General features: G+C 43.3%; 1 protein-coding gene across 5 annotated transcripts in view; it reads left to right on the forward strand.

The window, feature by feature from the left end:
• Positions 1-22,249, forward strand: part of LOC115386515 (microtubule-associated serine/threonine-protein kinase 1-like) — a 46,534-nt gene that overhangs the window by 13,541 nt on the left and 10,744 nt on the right. For 3 of the 5 annotated variants that reach the window (XM_030088854.1, XM_030088856.1, XM_030088855.1), the window contains exons 3-14: positions 11,226-11,320; positions 12,133-12,208; positions 13,460-13,532; positions 15,191-15,351; positions 16,861-16,936; positions 17,781-17,990; positions 18,785-18,886; positions 19,742-19,874; positions 19,948-20,015; positions 20,453-20,529; positions 20,616-20,824; positions 22,019-22,157. In XM_030088854.1, the coding sequence (XP_029944714.1) occupies positions 11,226-11,320; positions 12,133-12,208; positions 13,460-13,532; positions 15,191-15,351; positions 16,861-16,936; positions 17,781-17,990; positions 18,785-18,886; positions 19,742-19,874; positions 19,948-20,015; positions 20,453-20,529; positions 20,616-20,824; positions 22,019-22,157 (1,419 nt within the window). Of the gene's footprint in view, positions 1-1,777; positions 1,922-11,225; positions 11,321-12,132; positions 12,209-13,459; positions 13,533-15,190; positions 15,352-16,860; positions 16,937-17,780; positions 17,991-18,784; positions 18,887-19,741; positions 19,875-19,947; positions 20,016-20,452; positions 20,530-20,615; positions 20,825-22,018; positions 22,158-22,249 lie in introns of those variants that run through there. The other 2 variants (XM_030088857.1, XM_030088858.1) reach the window with 1 other exon arrangement.

The following is a 22,249-nucleotide window of genomic DNA, read 5'->3' on the forward strand; positions in this document are numbered from 1 at the left end:
TTTTCTTTTTCTCTCTGCTTTCTTCTTCTTGTGGCATTTTCTCATTAAAGGTTGCCAAAAAGAATCGCGACCAAAGTCACTGTATTCATGAACCTCCTCCCTGGTCTTCCTCTACCCTCCTTCATCACACACAGCTCTAATTTTTCCTGAATGTGTGAAAAAAAAAAGCCCAACTCAACCTCGTCTCTCTCACTTTATCACCAAACGTTGGTATCCTTCTGTCACAGATTGCTCCAGACACTCATTTCCACCATGTCTGTACTCTCTTTTTCTCTTTCGCACCGCTTTGGATGATCACTTAAACTTGTCCCTTTGTTAAATCTTCAATGCAAACCAATCTTAAACAGTTGTTTCACATAAAAACACACACCGGTTAAATAAATAGCATGTGCCGTACTGTTGAAAGTGAACGTAGCTACAGTAAAACGTTTCATTCATCCATCCGGCCGTCTGTTCAATACACGCCCACACATAGGAACGATTTTTGTATTTCTGTCAAATTTGTTGATTTTGAGAACAGTCTTGATCTTGGGAAGCTTCGCAGTTACACAAAATAGTTACACAAATGAACAAATAAGAAGATTAAACCTACATACATTTATATATCCCATACAAGTAAACACTAAATGAATTAAGCTTACTGAAGTCATTACTAAATAAGATAATTCTGCTTCTTTACCTTGGTAAGGATCAAGAACTGAACATAGAAATGGTAAAAAGTGTGAAAATTGGGAATATAAACTGTGTTGTTTGCAAGTTTCTGTGTATTTATACACGTCCTGCTGGGATTAACTTCAAAGCTTCAGTTAAATGAAGTGAATGAAGAATTCTAAATCAGTGTTGACTGAGATTCACAGTCTTTTAATAATTCTGTTTTGTCCCTGAAGAGGTTTCTAGAGATTCCTCGAAGCTCAAATGGTTTTATTCACCTTTGACCATCTAACGTGATGCAGCTGGAATAAGACAAACCTGTGAGTCTGAAATGTCTGAGCCTCACCTCTCCTTGTGCCTGTCCCATCCATCTTGTCTGCGCCTCCCCCTCCCTCCCCCCTCCCTCCCCATCACGGGTAATCAGACATGAAATGAAGCCACAGCCCGGCTCCGTTTGCCTCCTCCCATCCTCCTCGCCGCTGTCTTTCCACCGCTGCCTCCCGGTTCGGTCCCTGATGCCGTTTCCATGTGGCCTCGGCCCGTGGCCCCCCCCCTCCCTCTGCAGGACACCGTCAGCCCCCCCCCCCCCCTCCATCCATTATAGATGAGCTGAGAGGAGCTGGTTTTACTTTCAGACCTCTTGCTTTCATTCCTGTGTGAACACGCCCGTTCAGAGTTTTCTTGTCGGTGCAGGTCGTCTCGTCAGCTTCGCTGTTTTTCTTTTCCTTTTTCTTTTTTTTTTTTTTTTTGTCGTCTTTGATTCCATTCACAATCTTTCTGTGCAGTTACGTAACACGCCTCATGACTTCACTCACTTCCCTCTCCAGCCGAGACGAATTAACACCCCCCCTCGCTCTCCGCCTCCTTCATTCACGGTGTAAATAGCCTGCAGTGAAAGCTTTTAACTCGGCTTTGGAACCTTTCGGTGCGCCGAACACAGACAGGAATACACAAAACTGCTCTGCAGGGCTTGAGGACAAAAAAAATAACACGACCCACAATCCTCCAATGCCTTTTGTTGTTCTTTCTGAAAGACAGACCCACCCTCTTCCTCTTTCCATCCCTCCCTCGCTCTCTCTCGCTCTGTTTTTACCTCGCTCTCCTCTGGAGCTCGGACACACTCGCGCAGACATTTGAAGGTTGTGGGAGCTCCCAGCATGCGTGGCGTCGGCTTGATATTCCACCAGAGACCCTCTGCTGGTTTCTGAATCCTCTTACTCACCGATTGCACCGAGACGCCGTCCTGCAACATGTTCCGACGCACTAAAAGGTACAGGAGGCTGGAGAGGGCAGCGATACGCTTTCTTTCTTGTGGGGTGTGGAAGAACTTGTGTTTACTGTGTCTGATCATCTGTTCTGTTCTGCATGGATGTCGTAGATGAGCTAAGAACGACTGGATGCAAGTCATGCAAACTTGGCTTTACTGCAGCAAAATGTTGTTACTGAACACTGCAAGTGTGGCAGCTTGTCTGAAGGTCACTCTTTTCAGTTTTAAATGGTGTTTTAGCTGTTTTTTTAGTGTGAGGAGGTTTCTAACGCAAGATTGTTTCTGTTTGTCCATTTATTTTTTGCAATATTGTGCGCAAGAAGCTGAGACAAATTACTGGTAATACTGGTGATGAAGAGCACAGCACGGACTGCTGTCGTGATGTTTTTTTCCAGATATTCCTCCCACAGTCCACAAACATGCATTTGAGGTTGTTTGTTGGCTTTAAACTGTGTGAATGTGACTGCGAGTGATTATCCGTCCCTCATAGTTTGATGGACAGGCCACGTGCTCGCATGCGGTCTTATCGTCAGACTGGAAGCCTTTCTGTCCGAGAATGATTTACACTTTTGTTTTGGAAAGACTGGTTTACTTGTGTTTTCAGTCTAACGTTTGACTCCTGTGAATGAAGGGTTTTGTTTCGAACATGTGAAACAGAAACAAACACAGTGAAAGCAAAACACACTGAGAAAGGAATAGGAGGAAGTAAACGCTTATTGAATTCTTCCTCTTTCCCACTGAGCCCGTTTGCTTCCTGTGATTTTTCTCTTTCCTGTTGGACCGCCAGAAAAACTTTTTAAAAACAAGTAAATAAACAGAAAGTAAGGCCACACACTGTTTATTTACCTGTGTAGTTCAGTGCTTTTTGTTTCTGTGGTTGTTAAGTTGGTGAGTTTGTGATGAAATAAAGTAGAAAATGCAAGAGCTGCCATCGAACTATTAAATAAACCAACATACCAATCAGTAAATAGGAAACAAAGTGTAGAGAGAAATTACAATATTTACAACCAATAGCAGTGACAGTGTCTGATTATGTCAGACTAGTGAGTGTTAACCAATTTTATATCAGCAGGTTTGTGAATATCAGTCTGACTCTACTTCTGCTTTATGAATCACAGTGTCATGAACTCCAGGTCGATTCTGATTCACCGTCTGAAGTGATCATTTAATGATGACACAAAGCCAAGATGAGTCAAAAGTCTGATTCACGGTGTGAAGTTTAATAGTGAGGTTCGTCATTTCAGAGAAGTTTTCCTGTGTGAGGGGTCAGATGTCAGATCCAGGTGATTAAAAAGAAGGAGCTGTTCTGGCGTGGATGCTCTCAGGTGTGTTTTGCTTCAGCGGCTGAATGTGAGCTGGCATCCAGGGCGACGGGGGTTTTCCTGTTGTGCTGCGGCTGTAGTGGGCGTCGTGCTGCGTCTCCGAGTGACTCCGTCCTCCCCCGCGGACCGGGGATTAAACCGCCGTTTATTTCGGAAGAGGCTCTCACCGAGGACCACCTGAGCCCAGAGACACGTGGAGACGGAGGGAGGAAGAGTCTCAAGCACTGCCTTCAATATCAAGTCAAAGCTTCAGATTTTAGAGATCGTCTTGTTTTGGTTCTTCTTCGTCCTCACAATTCTCTCCGACCCTGGGCAAGTGCGATCGTTTTACGATAGTTTTTGCTCCAGCGGCTCGGAAGTCGACTTTTTTAGCTGCTCAATAATCAAAGTCACGTCCATCACAGAGCGAAGAACGAAGTGGAGGAACAATTAGGACGAAAATGAAGACGGTTGTGCAAGAGGTGAAAGTAGGATATTCAGAGAGAGAGAGGGAGGGAGGGGGGCGAGAGGGGAGCGGGGGCCCTGGGGTCATATCTGTGTCAGCTCCTCCATTAGGGACCAGCTCACTAAGGTTACGTGAGCAGACAAGGCACGCATCCTGGCTTTGATTCTGCTCCATCGCGGGCGTTCTGCTGCTCTTAGTTTATCTTTTTGTGCTTCTTTCTTTCATTCGAAGAGAGAAAGTGAAAAGGGATGAAGTTGTTCCTCAAACTTAAGAGGTTTTTCTCTGCTTGCATGTCGGCTTGTTTGTTTTCTCTTTGTGAAGACGGGCTTGAGCTTTAGACATTTAGACAGCAAGAAGAACTTTTACAAGCTTTGTGCTCGAGGGTTTTAGATGTTCGGGGTTTTGAATGCTGTCATCTACTGGAAGATCGACGCAGTAGTTGTTGTGGGGGGGGGGGGCGACATTATCATGTGTTTGCGTGCGAGTTCCCCCTCCGGTGGTTTGGCTCAGGTGCACGGCGCTGCGGCGCAACACACAAACACACAAAGCTGTAATCACACATGCAATCCTGCCTTCGTGCACTCAGCGACTCCCCCGCTCATAAACACTCCTCTGTAACCAAATAAGCCATCACACTTCACTTAGCCAATTAGGTTCCAGCTGAAGGAGGTCAGGAGGAGGAAGACCGACCTGAGGACTGCAGCTCAGGGTTCAATAGCAGCTTATAAACCTCCCATTAACTGCAGGGAAGCAGTGGAGAGCACTATCCTTCCCTCCCTGTTAGAGTAATGGGACTCTTATTCTCTTTGATCCTCTCGTCTTTTTCCCTCTGAGGGTTTTTCTCTATCAGGAGGAAAACACTTCTGAAGACACGGGCTTTTCGGACGGCGTTAATTTTACCCAAGGTTGACGGATATTGCAGCAGTCAGCCTCCACGGGGAGAGACAAAAGATCTGAGCCCGTTACAAGAGGAAAACAATCGTTTCTTGGCGGCGTAAGGGCTTTAAAGATGACTCAAGGTGTTTGGGGCCCTTAAAGTTAAGGAATCTGAGAGGAGTAGAGATAAAAGAGGGGTCGGTCGGGGGGGGGGGGGGCTTGTCTTCTCTCCTGGCTGTCGTGCATTAGGCCGAGCCATGATTTTGACATTTAACACAATGCTGGGTGCAGTGGAGTGGAGATGTGACAGAGCAGAGGAAGGACAGCGTTCTGCCTCGGGCCGTTTTGCTTCTGTCCTTGCCTTTTACTGCTCATCATGTGACCCAGTGGACGGTGCTGTTAGATTTACTTAAAGAGATTTGGACTGGACGGTGTATCCTGTCTCTGTCCTGCACAGAAAGCTGCTCTGTGCGCTGTTCTGGAATAATCCTAATGTCTAACAGTAATCCTAGATTATTCAATTTGCTTCCTAATCGGTTGAAATAACATTAATCGTCAGCTTTTGAAATTGTGATCATGCTGAAACGTCGTGTAAATGTAGTGTTTAAATGTGTTCATGATGTGTGACAACTGTTTCCTCGGATTTCTCTCCAAACTTAAGGATTTACCAACAGTGATTCGGTGCCATACGCTCTTCAACTTTCAAAAGGTACATTGAATTAGTTCAGAAATTAGATCTGTTATCTGTCCCAGCGTAATTAGGAATGTTGCGTGTCATTAGGTTTGGTTCCTAATGAAGCCCGGTCCATTCACTGAGAAACACGGCGGAGGTATCATCACACTGTACGGCTGCTTCGCTGCTTTTGGTACTGGAGACATTGAATAAAGTGACATATTTCATATTTAGAAATATGAAATATGAAAGATTAGAATAAATGGACTCTCAGAAAATTTCTGTTTTCCCCAAAAAATATTCTTATGCGCCTAAAAATCTGAAAATATCATCTCCAACCAGAGCTGCATATCTTTCATGCATACATTGAGTTTCAGCCTGACTTTGTAAGGAATATAGCATGCACTGGAAATAGCCGTCATGTGGATGTTTAAAATGAGTCAGCAGAGGCGATCACAGTAAATCAGATGTTTCCTGCAGCCACGTGCCGTCGCCGCAGAGTGCATGCCGCTGTGAAAGCCTCGCTTCCCGACCTGTGCTTTTATGACATGAGAACATTTCCCAGATGTTGCAGCATCAGCATGGAGATTTGTGCATGTGTGTGCCTGCAGGTCGTATACATACGTAACCATACTGGACATATGTTGTTCTTTTCTTGTCGGTCCACGTCGCATTAGATCGTTTTGTTGTTTGGCTCAGTCGGTTGTTTCCCTGCTGGGACTCTTAATTAGGTAAATGCACCAAAGCTTGAAGTTAAATTGAGAAAGGAATGTTGAATAATCAACAAAATGCAAGGTGAAAACAGCGATGACGTAATCCGATATGTTTATGCTTGAGTTTGCTGATTAACCTTTTTCTGCAGCTTCAGACAGCATCCAGTGAGAAACTTAAACGGCCATCGAAATCGACACAAACTCCGATGTAAAATCCCGTGGTTTCTCTTTTCACTATCAAAAAGGGGACTTAACGCCACAATTTTATATTTGACATGAAACTGTTATTAATGACAACAGCATTGTTCCTTTGCCTGATCGCCATGACAGTTGACATTTATGACTCTCTTCTTTTCTCACCACTGCCCCCCATGGCAGCTGGTGGTACTGTACCTTCAAGTTCCATTCGTCTTTCTGTCAGTAAACATAACTGAATCGTGGATATCATCCATAAATGTAAAAAATTTACGCATTACAGGTATTTTTTATGTGTTTTCCTGCCTGTCCTCGTCTCCTCCCTCTTCTCCCGCTGAACTTGAGTGACTCCTCTAACGAGCGTGGATTTCTCTCTCCTCTCCGTCTCCGTCGTCCCCGTTATCACGAGCCTCCCCGCCGCACGCTGCGTAGCAACGAGCGTCACGTGACCGCGGCTCCCCGGCCTCCGCCACGCTCCCTCCGGGGCCCGCAGGCGCCTGCTGAATCTCCTTTTTTACTGCCATTCTTTCATGCCTGCAATAAATTCCCAATATTAGAAACATACTTTAAATGATATTTGCTCTACAGTTTTAATAATCCAGTTCGTCTTTGTCTTCTTTTGCTTTTGATGGGCTCGGTATATCAAAGCTGGGTTTGTGGAGGAGCCTGTGAAGGGGCTGGTTGGGTTTGATTAATATTAATGCCCCCCCACTGTGAGGCTGAGGAAAGGGAGTGAGCGTGCAGAGGATGAAGGCTCCAGTTCGTCTGGCTTCTTTCAAGCCTTGGGTTGTGTGTCATCTGCTGGCATATCGGCCCCACGTGCTCCTGAACATACAGAAAATTGTGCAGGCGTGTGCGGCAGCGAGAGAGAAGTGGGTCATGTTTACCTTGCATGTGTGTGTGTGTGTGTTTGAGTGTGTGTTCTCTTCAATCCTCCCATGAATTTGCAGTGGCCCTGTTTCCCGAGGCGGCCCCCACCCCTCGTTTTTGCTTTAATGTCACGCTTGTTTTAACCCCGATCTTCATATTCTTCCCTCTCCTCCTCCTCTCCTCCCACCCTTCTTCTCCATCTCGTCCAGATAAGAAACGCCCCGAGCTGCGCTCTCTGAGCGCCGAGCAGCAGCATCAGCAGCAGCAGCACTGCAGACTTATGCTGGATGTGGAATAAAAACAGAAAATGTGTGTGTGTGTGTGTGTAGAGGTGCATGCTGATGATCGAACCAGAGAGCGGTGTGTTCCTGTGTGTTTACAGCCAGTCTCCATTGATTTCCTGCAGCACTGAGAACACATTAAGCTGTCATGCTGCTGATTTCTCTCTGTAAAAGAAGCAGTTCTTTACTGAAATGTTGCCTCCTTCATATGTCTACAGCCGACGGCCAACCACGGCTGATCCCAAAACAACTGTCTCAAGGAAAAATATGTTTCATTTAATGTCTTGGACATTTGCTTTTATTGTTTTGTGATGTTTTTTTCATAGAGAGAAACTAGCAAAACCAGCCAAAACAGCTAAAGTTACGAAAAATGGTTTAAGTTAGTGAAACTAAACCTTAAACTGTGGAATATAAAGTTGCTGTATCTAATAGCCATATGAAATGAAGAGGTTTGTGATTTGGTTTGCAGTAAGGAAACATCTTTAAACATGAATAAACTGACATAAGTTCCTCATTGTAAATGTAACATGAATCACCATTTGTGATTTATAGCAAAAATATGTTTATAAGCATTTTTGTCTTCCTTTTAGAGGTTTAATATGTTTTTTATGCTTTAATTTGGTGGAAAGTTGCCTAAAATGGCTCATTTCATCATAACAATTAATGAATTGATTCTTCATTGCCCAGCAAAATGTTGAATTAATGTTTTGTATTTGTTTTATGGAAAGTTGCTTCTATCTTATCCACAAAACAGGCATTTCTTTGCGTTTCCAATCTGTTAGAACAAAAATCACAAGTGGAGTTCCTCAAGGATCAATTTTTGGACCTCTTCTGTTCTTATGCTCCCTGTGGCTCAGATTATGGTTTATCTGAATTTCTACACTTACGCAGATGACATACAACTTTACATAACAGTGTAACCACATGACTACAGTCCAGCTTCACGGAAAATAAAGGCAGTTGTTTTGGGTTCCAAACAACAAAGATAAAAAGTCACTTCTTACCTTCAATCCCAGATTCAAAAACCTCAAAACCAAACCAGAAGAATCGTTTTAATTATCAGTCATTATTCGTCTTTGTTCAACATCTGCAAAACGTACCCAAACCGAAGGTATGATACATTTTCTTGAGCATGCGACTTGCTTTTTGCAACTTCTGAGTAAATCAGCCCCGTATAGTTTAGTCAGATTACGATTGATCCCGGTTGGAGTGGATGAAATGGCACAATAGCAGTTATCAGATCTGCCCTTTGAAACGCAGTATAACCGTCTAACTTTCACGATCAATATCCATAAGGGCAGGCATAGACGGGATTGATTCGAACATCCTGTGACCAGTCGCAGGAACAGAAACACAGACAAGAGTTTCTTTGATTTGTGACCGTATCAGATCGATTACGGAGGCGGTTCATGTGCATGCTGAGTATCAGAGTCGTGATCAGTGTCGTCAGAAAGGCTGCCGGCTCTGCTAATGCCTGCAGTCTCTGTCTTCTCTCTGGACAAACTGGAGGAACAGTGTTCTGATGTGGACCGATAATTTATTCTGAACAGACACTGCGGCAGGAGGAGGAGCTCCGGTGTCCGCCGGCCACGCCCACTTCCTGTAGAACCATCACAGATCTGGAATATTATCCCAAAATGCTCTCATGTGACACGCAAGTAGATTCGTTCAACACGTTTGGGGATAATCAGTGTGAAATGGAAATCTCTCGGTTAAAGTTTTGTGAATTGCTTCAAACATGATAAAATTGTGCAAAGAAACACAATAAGAGGACAGGATAAGAGGAAGAGGAGGCTTTGAAAATCATTAATGCAGTTTGAAAAGTTATGTCAATGTACGTGACATTAACCCTATAAAGTGATTTAATCTTCCTCATGTCTTTCTGACAATAACGAGCTCCAAACAGCTGCAGATTACATGGAAAATAATAATTATGGACACATTAAGTGCTTTATGTGTAGGTTTTTTGGGATTAATGCTTTCTGTTTGGTCATTCGATAAAATATTCAAATTGTGACACCAAATTTAACCACAGTAGACATGAAACAAGTGACAATCGCCGCATTTGAAGTCTTCTTTGATGAAATTTCGCTGCAAATAACATTACCTCATTGGTCTCACTATATTATACAGGTAAATCTATTGAGGAATAACTTTTCAAATATGTGCCGTTTTGCTCATTTTTAACACTTTTCGTCTGGATTTTACTATACATAATTACACATAATGGTAAGGGTTTATCCCTTCCTAAGATCCTAAATGTAAAGTCTTCATTTCAGAGTATTCAACAGAGAGTTGTTGTGTTATTCTGGCTGCATGCTTTGTCAGCATTGCCCCAAACGTCCTTAAAAGGGTGTGATATCAGCTTGTGAGAGTGTTTGAATAAATTATTCACAGCCATATTCGATGTAGAAAATCCATCCCGGCGCTTTCAGTGACGTCTAAAGAAAAACCAATATTAGATTTATATAAGTTCAAATGCATTGCATTGCATTCCAAAGCCGTCACATACTGGGAGGTGGTCCGTCTATTTGAGAGCATCCGAAGCCCCTCGCAGACGTCAGAACGGAGTGTGTGTTCATATCTTTCATCCATTCACACACTGCCGAGTCATCCGGCGATGCAACACGACACAAAGCTGCATGTGGAAGGAGCGAAGGAGATCGCATCCTGTTACAGGACGATTAGATACATCAAAACATGTCACATGTTATCTTCGCTGTGTATGGTGTGTGTGTGTGTGTGTGTGTGTGTGTGTGTGTGTGTGTGTGTGTGTGTGGATGCTTGAAGGTCTTGCTGCGTTCAGCAGACGAGCCTCGTGTTTGACATTTGAGATAAATTCTCCAAAGTTCCATTATGTACAATGTAATAATAGGTTAACTGACTGTTTTGTTTTATTTCAGAACAAAAAAATCAGAAGAACAAAACATAATGCCTTTTTTCTAAAACATAGACATGTGGGTTTTTGTCCAGTGTTGTGCATCCGTTTACCAGCCGTCATTACATGTGTGACATTTCTTCCTCACCGCTGTCGCTCTAATCTCATTCCAAAATTCGAAGCCTCCTCTGACCTTTTGAAACTTTCTGAATTAAAAACTTTTCTGGGCTGAAAGCAAATGTGTGTGGACAGTAAATTACAATCATCCTTATCTGTTCTTATCTTCACTTAGATTAATGAGGTGTGCACTGCTGAAATACTGCTCATCAAAACGTGATTCATGTTACATTTCTCTTTAAACGGACTGGAATTAAGGCTGTCTGGATCTCTTAATGTTCGGGAGAGTTCAACTCAAGTTAAACTGGATTTAGATGAAAGTGTTTCATGCAATCGTGACATTAATTCAAGTGAATTTAAAACCATGGCGATGACGGCATCTCTAGCAGTAGCGGGAGCTCAGAAGGTGTGAGTGTATGGCTCACATGTGAGACGAACGTCATCGTCTTTACCCACATTCGCGGTGTTCTGCCCCCTCTTTTAGTTTCAGCTTGCATGTATTTGATTTTCTTTACGTCGACCGGGAAAGCAAACCGTATTTCGAGGCACGGGTTTAGAGAAGAAATTTAAAATTGCATGAGATCACACTAAATTTACAAAGCTGGTGATGGGATTACGTGATGGTGTGTGTGTGTGTGTGTGTGTGTGTGAAACAGCAGACCGCAGGCATTAGCGACAGTGTTGTGACGTTTGCAGTCTCTGCCATTAAATCCCCCCCAAACAGAATTAAGTGAGGTCATGGAAAAGTTTCTCTGTGTATTAAATCACGCCGGTCCCTTCCAGCCTCCCTCTCTTATCTGTTCTGAGGGGATTCAGACGGGGATGGATGACGGAGGAAATTGAATTCTCTTTACGGCCGCAGCGCTCCCGTGTTCGTGCACGTGTCGGTTTACACAATTATTCTCATATTTTCCTTTTTTTTTTTTTTCCCGTACAGTTGTCGGACCAGCAACCGGAAAAGTCTGATCCTGACGACCACATCTCCGACGCTGCCCCGCCCACACTCGCCCCTGCCCCTGCCCGGACACCTCGGTACGTAAAAACACAACGAAACACTCATGTTCGTTTAGCTCCTCCCGTTTCGGCATCACACATAAACCAGCTTTACATCAGTGGTTCTTGACCTTTGCCCTTTGGAGGCAGATACAGTCGCTGGCCAACATCCAAACTGTGTGACAGACTGTTGTTGAGACCGTGACACCCAGAAACACTGGGTGTGGTCGCAGAGGCTGTTGTGATGTGCAACATAATTTTTCGTTTGTCATGAAGCTTTAACAAGTATGTTTGAACTTTTAAAAAAAAAAAAACAATAAAGACAGAGAATTTATGAGATTTTTTTTTATCAGATGAATGAAATGTAAGAGCAGAATAAATGTTTTCATAATTTGTTATCATTTACAGAATTATTTATGAAATTATGTGGTAAAATCTCAATACCAAAATGCATCAAGATTACCTGCTCTTCAGTTCAATTCCACTAGGAGTCCATTTGGGGTTTTTTTAAACCGGTATTGTGTAGAAATATCTGTATTTATGATTAAAGGTGACTATCATGATGTTTAACAGAAACAGAATTTGACTGCTAGTTGAATCTGATCTGAAATAGGCACAATGTTAATTTGCTTATTGTTGTCACCATATGAAAAAATATGTGAAATTAAGTTGTTGCTTTTCATTCTTTATGAATGGAGAAAAATCCTGCATGCACAGAGAAAACTTACAGACTCCACATGGAAAGCTCCTCTTTCAGCCAAACGTGCTGCGTTTTCCCTCAGCTTGTCGCGCTGTTACGTCCTTCCTCCGCTCGTGTGTCTCATCCTCTGATCGTTCCCTCGCCCCTCCAGGAAGCAGTCCTCTGGACAGTCCGCGCAACTTCTCTCCCAGCAACCCGGCGCACTTCTCCTTCGCCTCCTCCAGAAGGTGAGCGCCTCCGATGTTGTTTTTGTGAGACAGATGGAATGAATTACCTGGTAGTAATGTGAATCTGTGAGTCCTGCTGTATCAAACTCAAGGCTCAACCCCCCAGTTCTCAGCCGGAACGACCTCAGTGACCATCAGCAACAACTTCACCAAAGCTCTGATTCCTCATTTCTGGCGAATTCATTCGACCACATTCAGAAATCTTACTGCGGTCCATAAGAAGATTATTATATATAATCTATAAGCAGATTACTGCAATCACATTTGCTTTTAATACCAAATGTCCACGTAGTTCCAGTCATATGTTTTATCTTTGGACAGAATGACATTTTGATTTAAAAGCAGGTTGTTCCATATAAAAATACAAGTAGAAGGTTTTATGTTCTGGCTGTTTTTCTGGATTATGTCTTCCATCTTGACGGCTGTGTGAGCTGCAGGGAGTCGTTCCTGCAGATAGCTTCAGCAAGAGATTATGTCTTCTTTGAAAAGGTCGGGCGTATCGCGAGTTTGTTCATAACAAAGTTTGACAATGCTGCATCCTAAAGTATTGATTAGTTTTTTAATGTAAAATGTAATGTTGTTTTAAAAATTGGTTAAATAGCAGCAGAAATTTAGCAAAAGATCAAAAATGGACAAAGAGAAAAACACTAACTGTGACACGGTCATAGACAGGAGAAGAATGTTGATGTCGATGGTCAATTAAAAAAATAGCATAACATTCCTTCTTTGTGAGTTTTTGTGAGATTATTTTCCATGACAGATTACATTAGGTTTATAAAAAAAGATGAGCTTTGAAAGAATAAGAATACATTTCCTCCTCACTTATTTATTTTTTTGTGTAATTATTTGGAGAAAAAGAAAAAAAAAAGCAGGAAAAGTCTTCCCTCAGTCACCCTGAAGCTCTCTGGTGACCCCCGGCAGGGGCCCGCCCCACACTTTGAGACCCTCTACTCACGACTGCACCGTGCTTCAGCGTTTGCCCGGTCTCATGTCGAGCTGTGAGCGGAGGCTGGAGGAGGCTCCAGTAAATCTGCCTCCTCATTTATCAAATCCCCCAGACTGCCTGTCACTGCGCTGCCTCCGACGCTCGCCTCTCTGGGGAAACGTCCCCGTCACAAACCGCCGCTCGGCTCCATCGATGTCTTCATGAACCTGAAACCAAAACATATATTTCAACAAAATGTTTGCCAGCCCATGAATCATGGAAAGTACTGCACTGAGTTTTAAATAATTTGATGTGTTTGTTTGCAGAGCGGACGGGCGGCGATGGTCTTTGGCCTCTTTGCCCTCCTCTGGATATGGCACCAACACTCCCAGCTCAACGGTAATTATTCTGTCAATACCCATCATCTGCACCGGTTGTACAAACTGTCACATTTCTGGTGATTTCTCATTAAAACAGTGCTGTAACTGGGCAGATCTTTAACAAACAAGGTTTTTTTTTTTTAGTCTAAGAAATGCTTTTCAGTATAATATGCTTATTTGAATTTTTAAAATTGTCCTTGTCTGATAAATAAGTGCGTCTTCTGATGGGTTGAGGCTGAATGAATCAACGGAGGAATGTCGCACACCATTTCTGAAAGTGTGTGACAACCCATAATAGTTTTAGATTAAGACTCCGTGACTTTCTCGGAGGAAGCAGACAATTTCTATTTTGCCAAATGGCATTTGTGATAGAAATTTGCATATTCAGATTTATTCCTGATTCATGTCGATTTCAAAATACAAGATTGCGTTGTGTGATTCAACTGAAATTCAAAGAGGAATTAAATGTTCCTGACAGGTTTGATAAAGGTTCTGATTTTCATCTGTCAGTGTAGAAACTGCTCATTAACCCAAAGCAAAGCAAAATGAAAATATTCTGTTTGGAGTTTTAAGAATTAATCTCATTCGAGTCATTTTGTAAAAAATGTCTGACTGTAAACATGCACAATCCGATTAAACACGATCCCCGGCTCGTCACCTGTGCGTGTGACGTGTTGCGTAACGGTGACGCCAGCGGCGGACTTCCTCTCTCCATCTGGCCGTGGATGATGCAGAGAGGGCGATGAGTGCCAGGCCGGTGGGATGAGAGAGGATCGTGAGAAATGCGGCACAAGAGGAGAATTTGGCATGAGGCTGAGCACGCACTGTTCCCCAGTCCCTCAACCTCTGGCAATACTTCTCCACATGCAGTCAACAAAAGCAACAAACCTCCATATCATAATGATTTTTTTTCCATTTTCACTTACTTTGTCATGTAAATGGGGAATAACATCATAAGTAACAAATCCCTTTTAAAAAATCTTCCAGCAGATGATCGGTCACAAAGTCTGAGTTTGAGTCACAACACAGAGAAAACCATAGAAGGAAGAGATTTATTTTTCTCAAACCAAAGCACACAGCGACTGTGGATTGATGCCAACAAAGCCAACAATATGTGTAGAATTTTAAAAAATGACATTTCTGCAGTGAGTGGAGTGATTACTTACAGATTAGTGCAGCTGTTCCAACCAAAGGCATCAAGTTAATAATATCATTGCCATTGCTGAAGGAAATATAATTTTAATATTTTTTTGGATCGAAAAATATGAGTTTGTGCCACTTCTACTTAAAACAAATCACTAATCTGACTAGTTTTGGTGATATCTCTTTAAAAATGGGAATGTAAAGCAGCCTGTGTGGAATCAATATGAAGACAATGACATGCATACCTGAAGCAGACAAATTGATCAGACTGATTGTTCTGAGAGTGAAGTCTGAGCGTCTCCACTCGGGGGGAAAAATGAAGCATTATGATGAGGGATGACCTTTGACCCCGAGCCTCACAGAACGCCTTAATATGCCATGTAGCTGGCGGTTAGTCATCATTGTTGAACTTTAATTGTTCAAACAGAGTTTAGCTCAGAGAACTTGATGATATCATGTTTCTACTGTCACAAGCTGATGTTTTGTTTGTCTACTTCCTCTTCCTTTTCCTCTTCCTCTTCCTCTTTGTCCCAGTCGTCCAGCTCCTCCCAGGAGCGCCTGCACCAGCTGCCCTTCCAGCCCACCATGGACGAGCTACACTTCCTGTCCAAGCACTTTGGCAGCACAGAGAGCATCACGGATGACGACGGCGGCCGCTGCTCGCCCCACATGCGCCCACGCTCTCGCAGTCTCAGGTCAGCAAACAGCAGCAGATTAAAGAGCAGCTTCTGCTGCCAAGAGGCTCCATCCTCTTTTTAAAAGGGCTCTTTCAAAGCAGATTTTCAAGGATGATCCTGTTATTTGTTTTATGTAACCTCCCCTTTCATTTTCATGTTTTTGAATTACTGTACCCTTCAGTGCCATAATAAAACTACAAATGTGTTCATAAACCAATTGATATGGATTAGTATTCACAAATATTAACCCCATCTATAGGGTGATATGAGAATGATGAAAAGTTAATGCAATTTTCACTTATTGGGCTAAATTTTGTGATGGGAGATGTTGCCTGTATTTCCCTCCTAAAGCAGCATTTCTTTCCAGACACCTGATTGAAGGTCTGAAATTAAAAAAAAAATCACAGATAAACTATGACAAGGTGCAAAGCATTGTTAACATAAAACTAGGACAAGTTTCCAAACACATTTAGACGCTTTTTGAGCAAGATATGTTAAAATATATGTGACTTTTAGTCAGTATAACTCATTTGACCATTATAATATATAAATTGCACATATTTTTTTTATTTTGGAGCCCCAGATATGCCTGTGTGAAACATAACCTCCATACTTTTATATATAGTTTTTACACTGTTAATACTTTAATTTTTTATTGTTCATTTGTTATGTGTGCCTTGGTTATAACGTTGTATTTGTTAATTGACACCGTTGTTTTGATGAACAGATGAAGTACTCAGGCACTTCGGGCAGCTAAGGCCCCTGCAGGGGTCCTCAGGGTTCATTAGCATTAGCATTAATAGCTAAAGCGCGTTTTCATGTGTTTTTATTTTTCAAGAGAGTGGCAAAACTTGTTAAGTTACAGTGCAACGTGGATCTCGTGTATGTGTGAAAGAAGAGAAAATTTAACAAAATTAAATGAGTGAAACGCCGAGAGTAATCAGCGTGTTTAAAGGTGTTATGGCGACCAGGTGAGGCTCACTGGTTGATTTCCGGTAGAAGTTAGCCGCCAGTATCCAACATCTGTGGAGGTGTTAAACCAGGTGTGCAAGAGTGTTGAAGTGTGTAAATAAATGCCCTCATGGGCTGTTAGTGCTGTATGTTTTTCAACATTATTCTGTGTACCTCAGGCTATGGCACGTGCATTACTGTCTAAAGAGTTTTCCTGTGTTTTCAAGTTTCACACACCTGGACATCATCTACTCTAACACTCATATATGTAATCGTGTAATATGAATGTGCTGCTTACAGTGAAATTCAAGTCAACTCGCTTGGTTTTTGGAAAATATAAATGATGATTGATAGTTATCTTTTGATTGTTGGTTCTTATGGGGGTGTCGTCACTTCCGGTTGACTTGTGGGTCTTCCACATGGGAGACTGCAAGCTTCTTGTCTCGAATCTTGTCCATTTGACTGAAGCCATATTTAGTTTTTCAGATTTTCAGATTATTCAGAAATGTCCTTGCTCCAGTATTTGAGTTAAGTAATCTGCAGAATATCATCTAATTGTAAATGTCGTCTCCTCAGCCCGGGACGCTCCTCCTCCTGCTATGACAATGAGATTGTCATGATGAACCATGTGTATAAAGAACGCTTTCCAAAGGTGACACATACACACACACACACACACACACACACACACACACACACACACACACACACACACAGAGTCAATCAGTCATGAGAACAGTGAATTCTGATCTAGAAACAGGATGCTGTCAGAATTGCGTATCAATTTGTATATCTAACTTTAGCAGAGATGCTCCTATTTATCACAATAAAAGATATTTCCTCAACTGGCCCAGCACAACTTATATTTGTCAACTTCAACTATCAGGTCCTTTCTTTTTTGTGCCCCTTGTTTTCAGTGAATCATTGGTGAACACAAAAAATAGTGCAGACAAAGTCCTCTCTTTAATACCATGTAATGTTGTTTTTCTTAGGTGATCACCTACACAAACACAAACCATCTATTTTCATGACGAAGCATTTGCAGGATCTTAGTAAATCGGGTTCTGTATGTCTTTAAAGCCATGGCTTTCTAATCAGAGAGCATATCGAGGGCATCCAGTAAACTTTCACAGCTTCAAACTGTTAAATAAAACCTTTATTTACCCTCTCCATCCCTTCCTCTGCCTCCCTCTTCCTTTGTGGGCTGAGTTTGCCATCAGAAGGAAATGAGCTGAAAGCTTTAACAGTGATAACAATCAACTGAGGGGAAATTGGGTGTTATAGTTTGGAGTTTATTTGAGGCAAACACGTTTTGGGCTTGTTCTCCCTCAAGTCACATCAGAAAAAGCACACTCCATTAAAGTTAGTTGTAAACTTGTAGACCCACACATTCTGAAGTGTTTCCCACTCTTTCTGTTCCATACTGTACATATTCTCTCTCTCTCTGTCGTGTTCTCCTCCTGTCCTGGTGTAACACCCACCTTTCCCCACACCAGGCCACGGCACAGATGGAGGGTAAGCTGGCTGAGTTCATCCAGGCTTACTCTCCAGAGAACGTTCTTCCTCTGGCCGACGGCGTCCTCAGCTTCATCCACCACCAGATAGCCGAGCTGTCCAGAGACTGCCTGGCTAAAGCCCGCGAGGGTCTCATCACCTCCGTGTACTTCTTCGAGCTGCAGGAGAACCTGGACAAGCTGCTTCATGATGTGAGTGAACATGGAGGAGCAATGAGACCTTTTAAAAACTTAATATCTGGTCCGAACCATTGTATCAAGCTTTGGGTCTCATGAATTTAGACAAAGTATTGAGGCTTTAAGGGTTTAATTAACATTTAAAAGTCTATCCACATCTCATAATAAAGGCTTTTAAAAACTCTGTGTTGATCAAGCATCTTAATTTTCCTGCCTCTAAGCTCTGGAATAGCCGCTCTCTTTCGAATACAGCAGCCCAGACCAGATATCACTTCATAGCGCTGCTAAGTACGTTATGTGACCTGACATTTGAGCTCATGTTGGATTAGAATCATGAGTTTTCAAATGTCATAACCCAGAAAAATTTCATCCGTTTTAAAATCTGATGACTTTATTCAGTTTTATCATAATGTGCATTGCAATATTTGAAACGTCTTTTCATTGAATTTTAACAACCTAATTCTTGTCAGTAACAGTTGTTTTTACATGTTAAATGTCTTCTGCTGGTTTGTTTATTGAGCCACAGTAAGACACATAAGCCTCCACTTATTTCATTCAAACACATGATGTGTTTAGTGAATTTCTGACTCAAACGGTTGAAGCAAACAGATGCTAATTGTGCTCCTGATTAGCCGGAGACGATAATGTGTATCAGGGGTTTTCATCTCGCGTCTCGCTTCCGTGGCTTGATTAAAAAGCTGTGATCAGTCCAGGTTGGGGTTTGATTGTGAGGGCTGTTATCCCCCACCTCACAGTCTGATAACACACTTTCTCCCCGCCTGTCTTTCTTCCTGTGTGTCTCCGTTCAGGCCTTCGAGCGATCCGAGAGCTCCGAGGTAGCCTTCGTCACCGAGCTGGTGAAAAAGCTTCTCATCATCATTTCCCGACCTGCGAGGCTTTTAGAGTGTTTGGTAAGACACACACACACACAAACACACACACACAAACACACACACACACCTGCTGTTTACACGACTCAGATGATCACAATCCCCCAGAATCCCCGGCGTTCATATCATATCATTTCACAGCTCCTGCGACTTCAGGCAAATTGATTTTTTTTTTTTTTTCCTTCTTAAAATAAACGCAGGAGCAGATTTGTTGGCCCATTACGAGTATTTAAGCAGGCGGGCGTATCGCACAGCAGGGGCAGACAATCCAAACAAGCAAACACAGGAGTGTGAGGCTCGACCTGGATATGTCGGCACAAGACATTTGCATTTAGATTAAAATTCACCGTGCCATACTGTACGGCTAATACCCGGGCAGAGGGAGAGCCCCCCCCCCCCACCGCTTGGCTGCCTCCCAGCCTGGCTCAGACGGACCGTGACCGCCGTGTCACTTCAAGTTGCAGGATGCCGGTTCTTGTCTGGCCGGCGTGTGTTTTATAACGGGGGTCATTGAACGCCTCGCTGTGAGTCATCTTCTTACAGACTTTTTTTTTTTTTTTTACATGAGTGAAGACTGTGAACACAGAGGTTTGATCCATTGATCTAATTCCAGTCTGCCTGTGGTTTTATTTAAATGTGTGAGATGCAGTGCGTGTTAGCAGCTTTAGATGAATATCCCAGTGTTGCACGACTTCGATTACACTCAATTAAAGTGGCCAAATATGATTTATATCTCCACAATTTGCCAAATATTAATTGTTGACTTGAAAACTGGCATTGTCACGCCTCGTGCCAAATGATTGCAGTCTAGATGACTGATGGGTGAAAGGTTAAGTTGTCACTCATCAGGCGAAGTGTTTTGGTTGTGGCCTCCAGGAGTTCAACCCCGAGGAGTTCTATCATCTCCTGGAGGCGGCGGAGGACCACGCTAAGGAGGGTCACCTGATGAAAACAGACATTCCCCGTTACATCGTGAGCCAGCTGGGTCTGACCAGAGACCCTCTCGAAGGTGAGCGGCAACAAACTCCAACTGAAATGTCACTTTTAAGATCATCCAATGAGTTGATTTACGGCGTCTGCAGACATGGTGAATCTGGATAGCTACGACAGCGAAGGACCGGTGACGCCTGAAACCGACGACTCCACAGAGGTGAGATGCGTCATAACCGTCTTTTTTTTTTTTTTTTCCCTACTTTTCCACACAGTGTATGGTCGGTCTCGGTTGCCAAGGTTGCTCTGGGTCTGAGTGAAAACGCTTGCTTCATCTGCTAATGACTTGGCATGCGAGCGTCTCTTCCATCTAATTTGTGCTGAGGTTCTGGAAACAGGATATCCCCACCCCTCTGTGAATCACGGAGCCATCCCTCCAGCATTAGGCGTGCCTCCAAACGTCAGAAACGAACCGAAGTCGACAAAAAAAAGGAAGATTGATGAAGAGAAAGAAGAGTGTAGATCAGAATTGAAGCAGCTTTATCTGTGTAAAGCACTTAAGTGTCTTCCACAAAGAGACAAACTAATGTCCTGAAAGTGGTTTTTGGGCAGATTCGTCCAATTTCTCATGAAAGCATTGTGATTTTTGATCCGCAGGGTAAAATCAGGGCAATGAAGCCACCTGGAGAAGCAGACTTCCAGACTATCAAGCTGATAAGCAACGGAGCGTATGGGTGAGTGAAACGTCCCGGTGTTTCCCAGAACCCCAGGCCGTAATGTGACAGTAATGCATCCATATGGGTGCCCCTCTGTGGCGCAGCGCCGTCTACCTGGTGCGCCACCTGGACACGCGTCAGCGATTCGCCATGAAGAAGATCAACAAGCAGAACCTGATCCTGCGGAACCAGATCCAGCAGGCCTTCGTGGAGAGAGACATCCTGACGTTTGCGGAGAACCCGTTTGTCGTCTCCATGTTCTGCTCCTTCGAAACGCGACGGCACCTGTGCATGGTCATGGAGTACGTGGAAGGTGAGGATGTGGCGATGGGAAAAGTTTGTAGCGTGCAAGTCAAATCACTTAAGTCCTCTGACGGATGGACAACAAGGTCCTTGAAGCTCTTTTGTGTTGTTGGTGTTGAGGAGCGAGTCACGGTTCATACAGCAGGTTTCGAGGGCCTGGACCTCCTCGCTGTGGGCTGACTCACCCGTCAGCTGTTCCTGCACCAACACTGCTAACGTCAACAAGCCCACGCCAGGCAGTGAAAACTTTAGAACAATGAAATTCTTTCTCTTACCGTCAGCTGAGAATGCCAACATTAAAATTAGAAATAGTGAAAGGAAAAGAAAGGTAAAATGGCGGAGCAAGTTTTAAAAACTTAATTATTACAGGGAGTAAACAAAGAGTTGTGCAAATTATGTAAGGAAGGGTTTATGTCCAAGTGAACCAGGAGGAACCAAACCCACATGGTTGTGTGTAGTCAGTTTTGCGAGGTTGTGCGTGTTCACTTAACCTCACTCTGCTCCAGAAAAGTATATATATATATAAACACGATTTCTGTTCCCAAATGCTTCGTGCTCGTCAGCCCAATTTTTCTCTTTAAATTTGACAGAAATATTCTTGGTTCTCACAGTTTTCTTTGTAATATTTCCAAATACATTCAGGTTTAGACTGGCTTGAATTGGCATTCCTTTGAAATTTACAAAAATTCAATTTAAATTCACTCATCACAAGAGAATACAAGGTAAAATATAGAAATGGTTAAAAGATAATCTTCAAATACCATAAATTTAATGTCTCCCTGTTTATCTCTGGATCTCGTGAACTTGGCTCGACTGTCTGCGTCGTCACAAATCTGTTCACACTGCCGATGTTACTCCGATCCCGCCCTGAGGTTAACGCAGCCGCCTGGCCACCGACCGAAGCCGCCGATGCTTCTTCCTGCCAGAGGCCTGTTTGCTCAGATAGGAGGCGATAGCGTGATTGCTCCTCTACAGTGTAATCCACCCTGATGTGCCAGATATCCTTAATTACACCTCGCAGCATGGCTGGAAGCGTGGTCACAGAGCTGCGCTCATGAAGATTGCATGATTGCCGTCTGCTGTGCATGTGACTTGCTGCGCCGAATGGAAACTGGAGTGAATGGAACAAGAGGTCCCACGAGGCGCTCGTGGTAATTGCTAATGTCGGCTGCGGGACTAATCGAATAACGGCCTGTGCCGGCAGGTGGGGACTGTGCCACTCTGCTGAAGAACATTGGAGCTCTGCCTGTGGAAATGGCTCGTATGTACTTCGCGGAGACGGTCCTGGCGTTGGAGTACTTACACAACTACGGCATTGTGCACCGCGACCTCAAGCCTGACAAGTAAGAGAGAGAGAGAGAGAGAGAGAGAGAGAGAGAGCATGGTAGAAAAAGGAAAACTGTTTCACTGCTGTGACGTTCCACGTTTCGGCTCA

The sequence above is a fragment of the Salarias fasciatus genome, chromosome 4 (genome assembly GCF_902148845.1).
Source record: "Salarias fasciatus chromosome 4, fSalaFa1.1, whole genome shotgun sequence".
Taxonomy (NCBI): Eukaryota; Metazoa; Chordata; class Actinopteri; order Blenniiformes; family Blenniidae; genus Salarias; species Salarias fasciatus.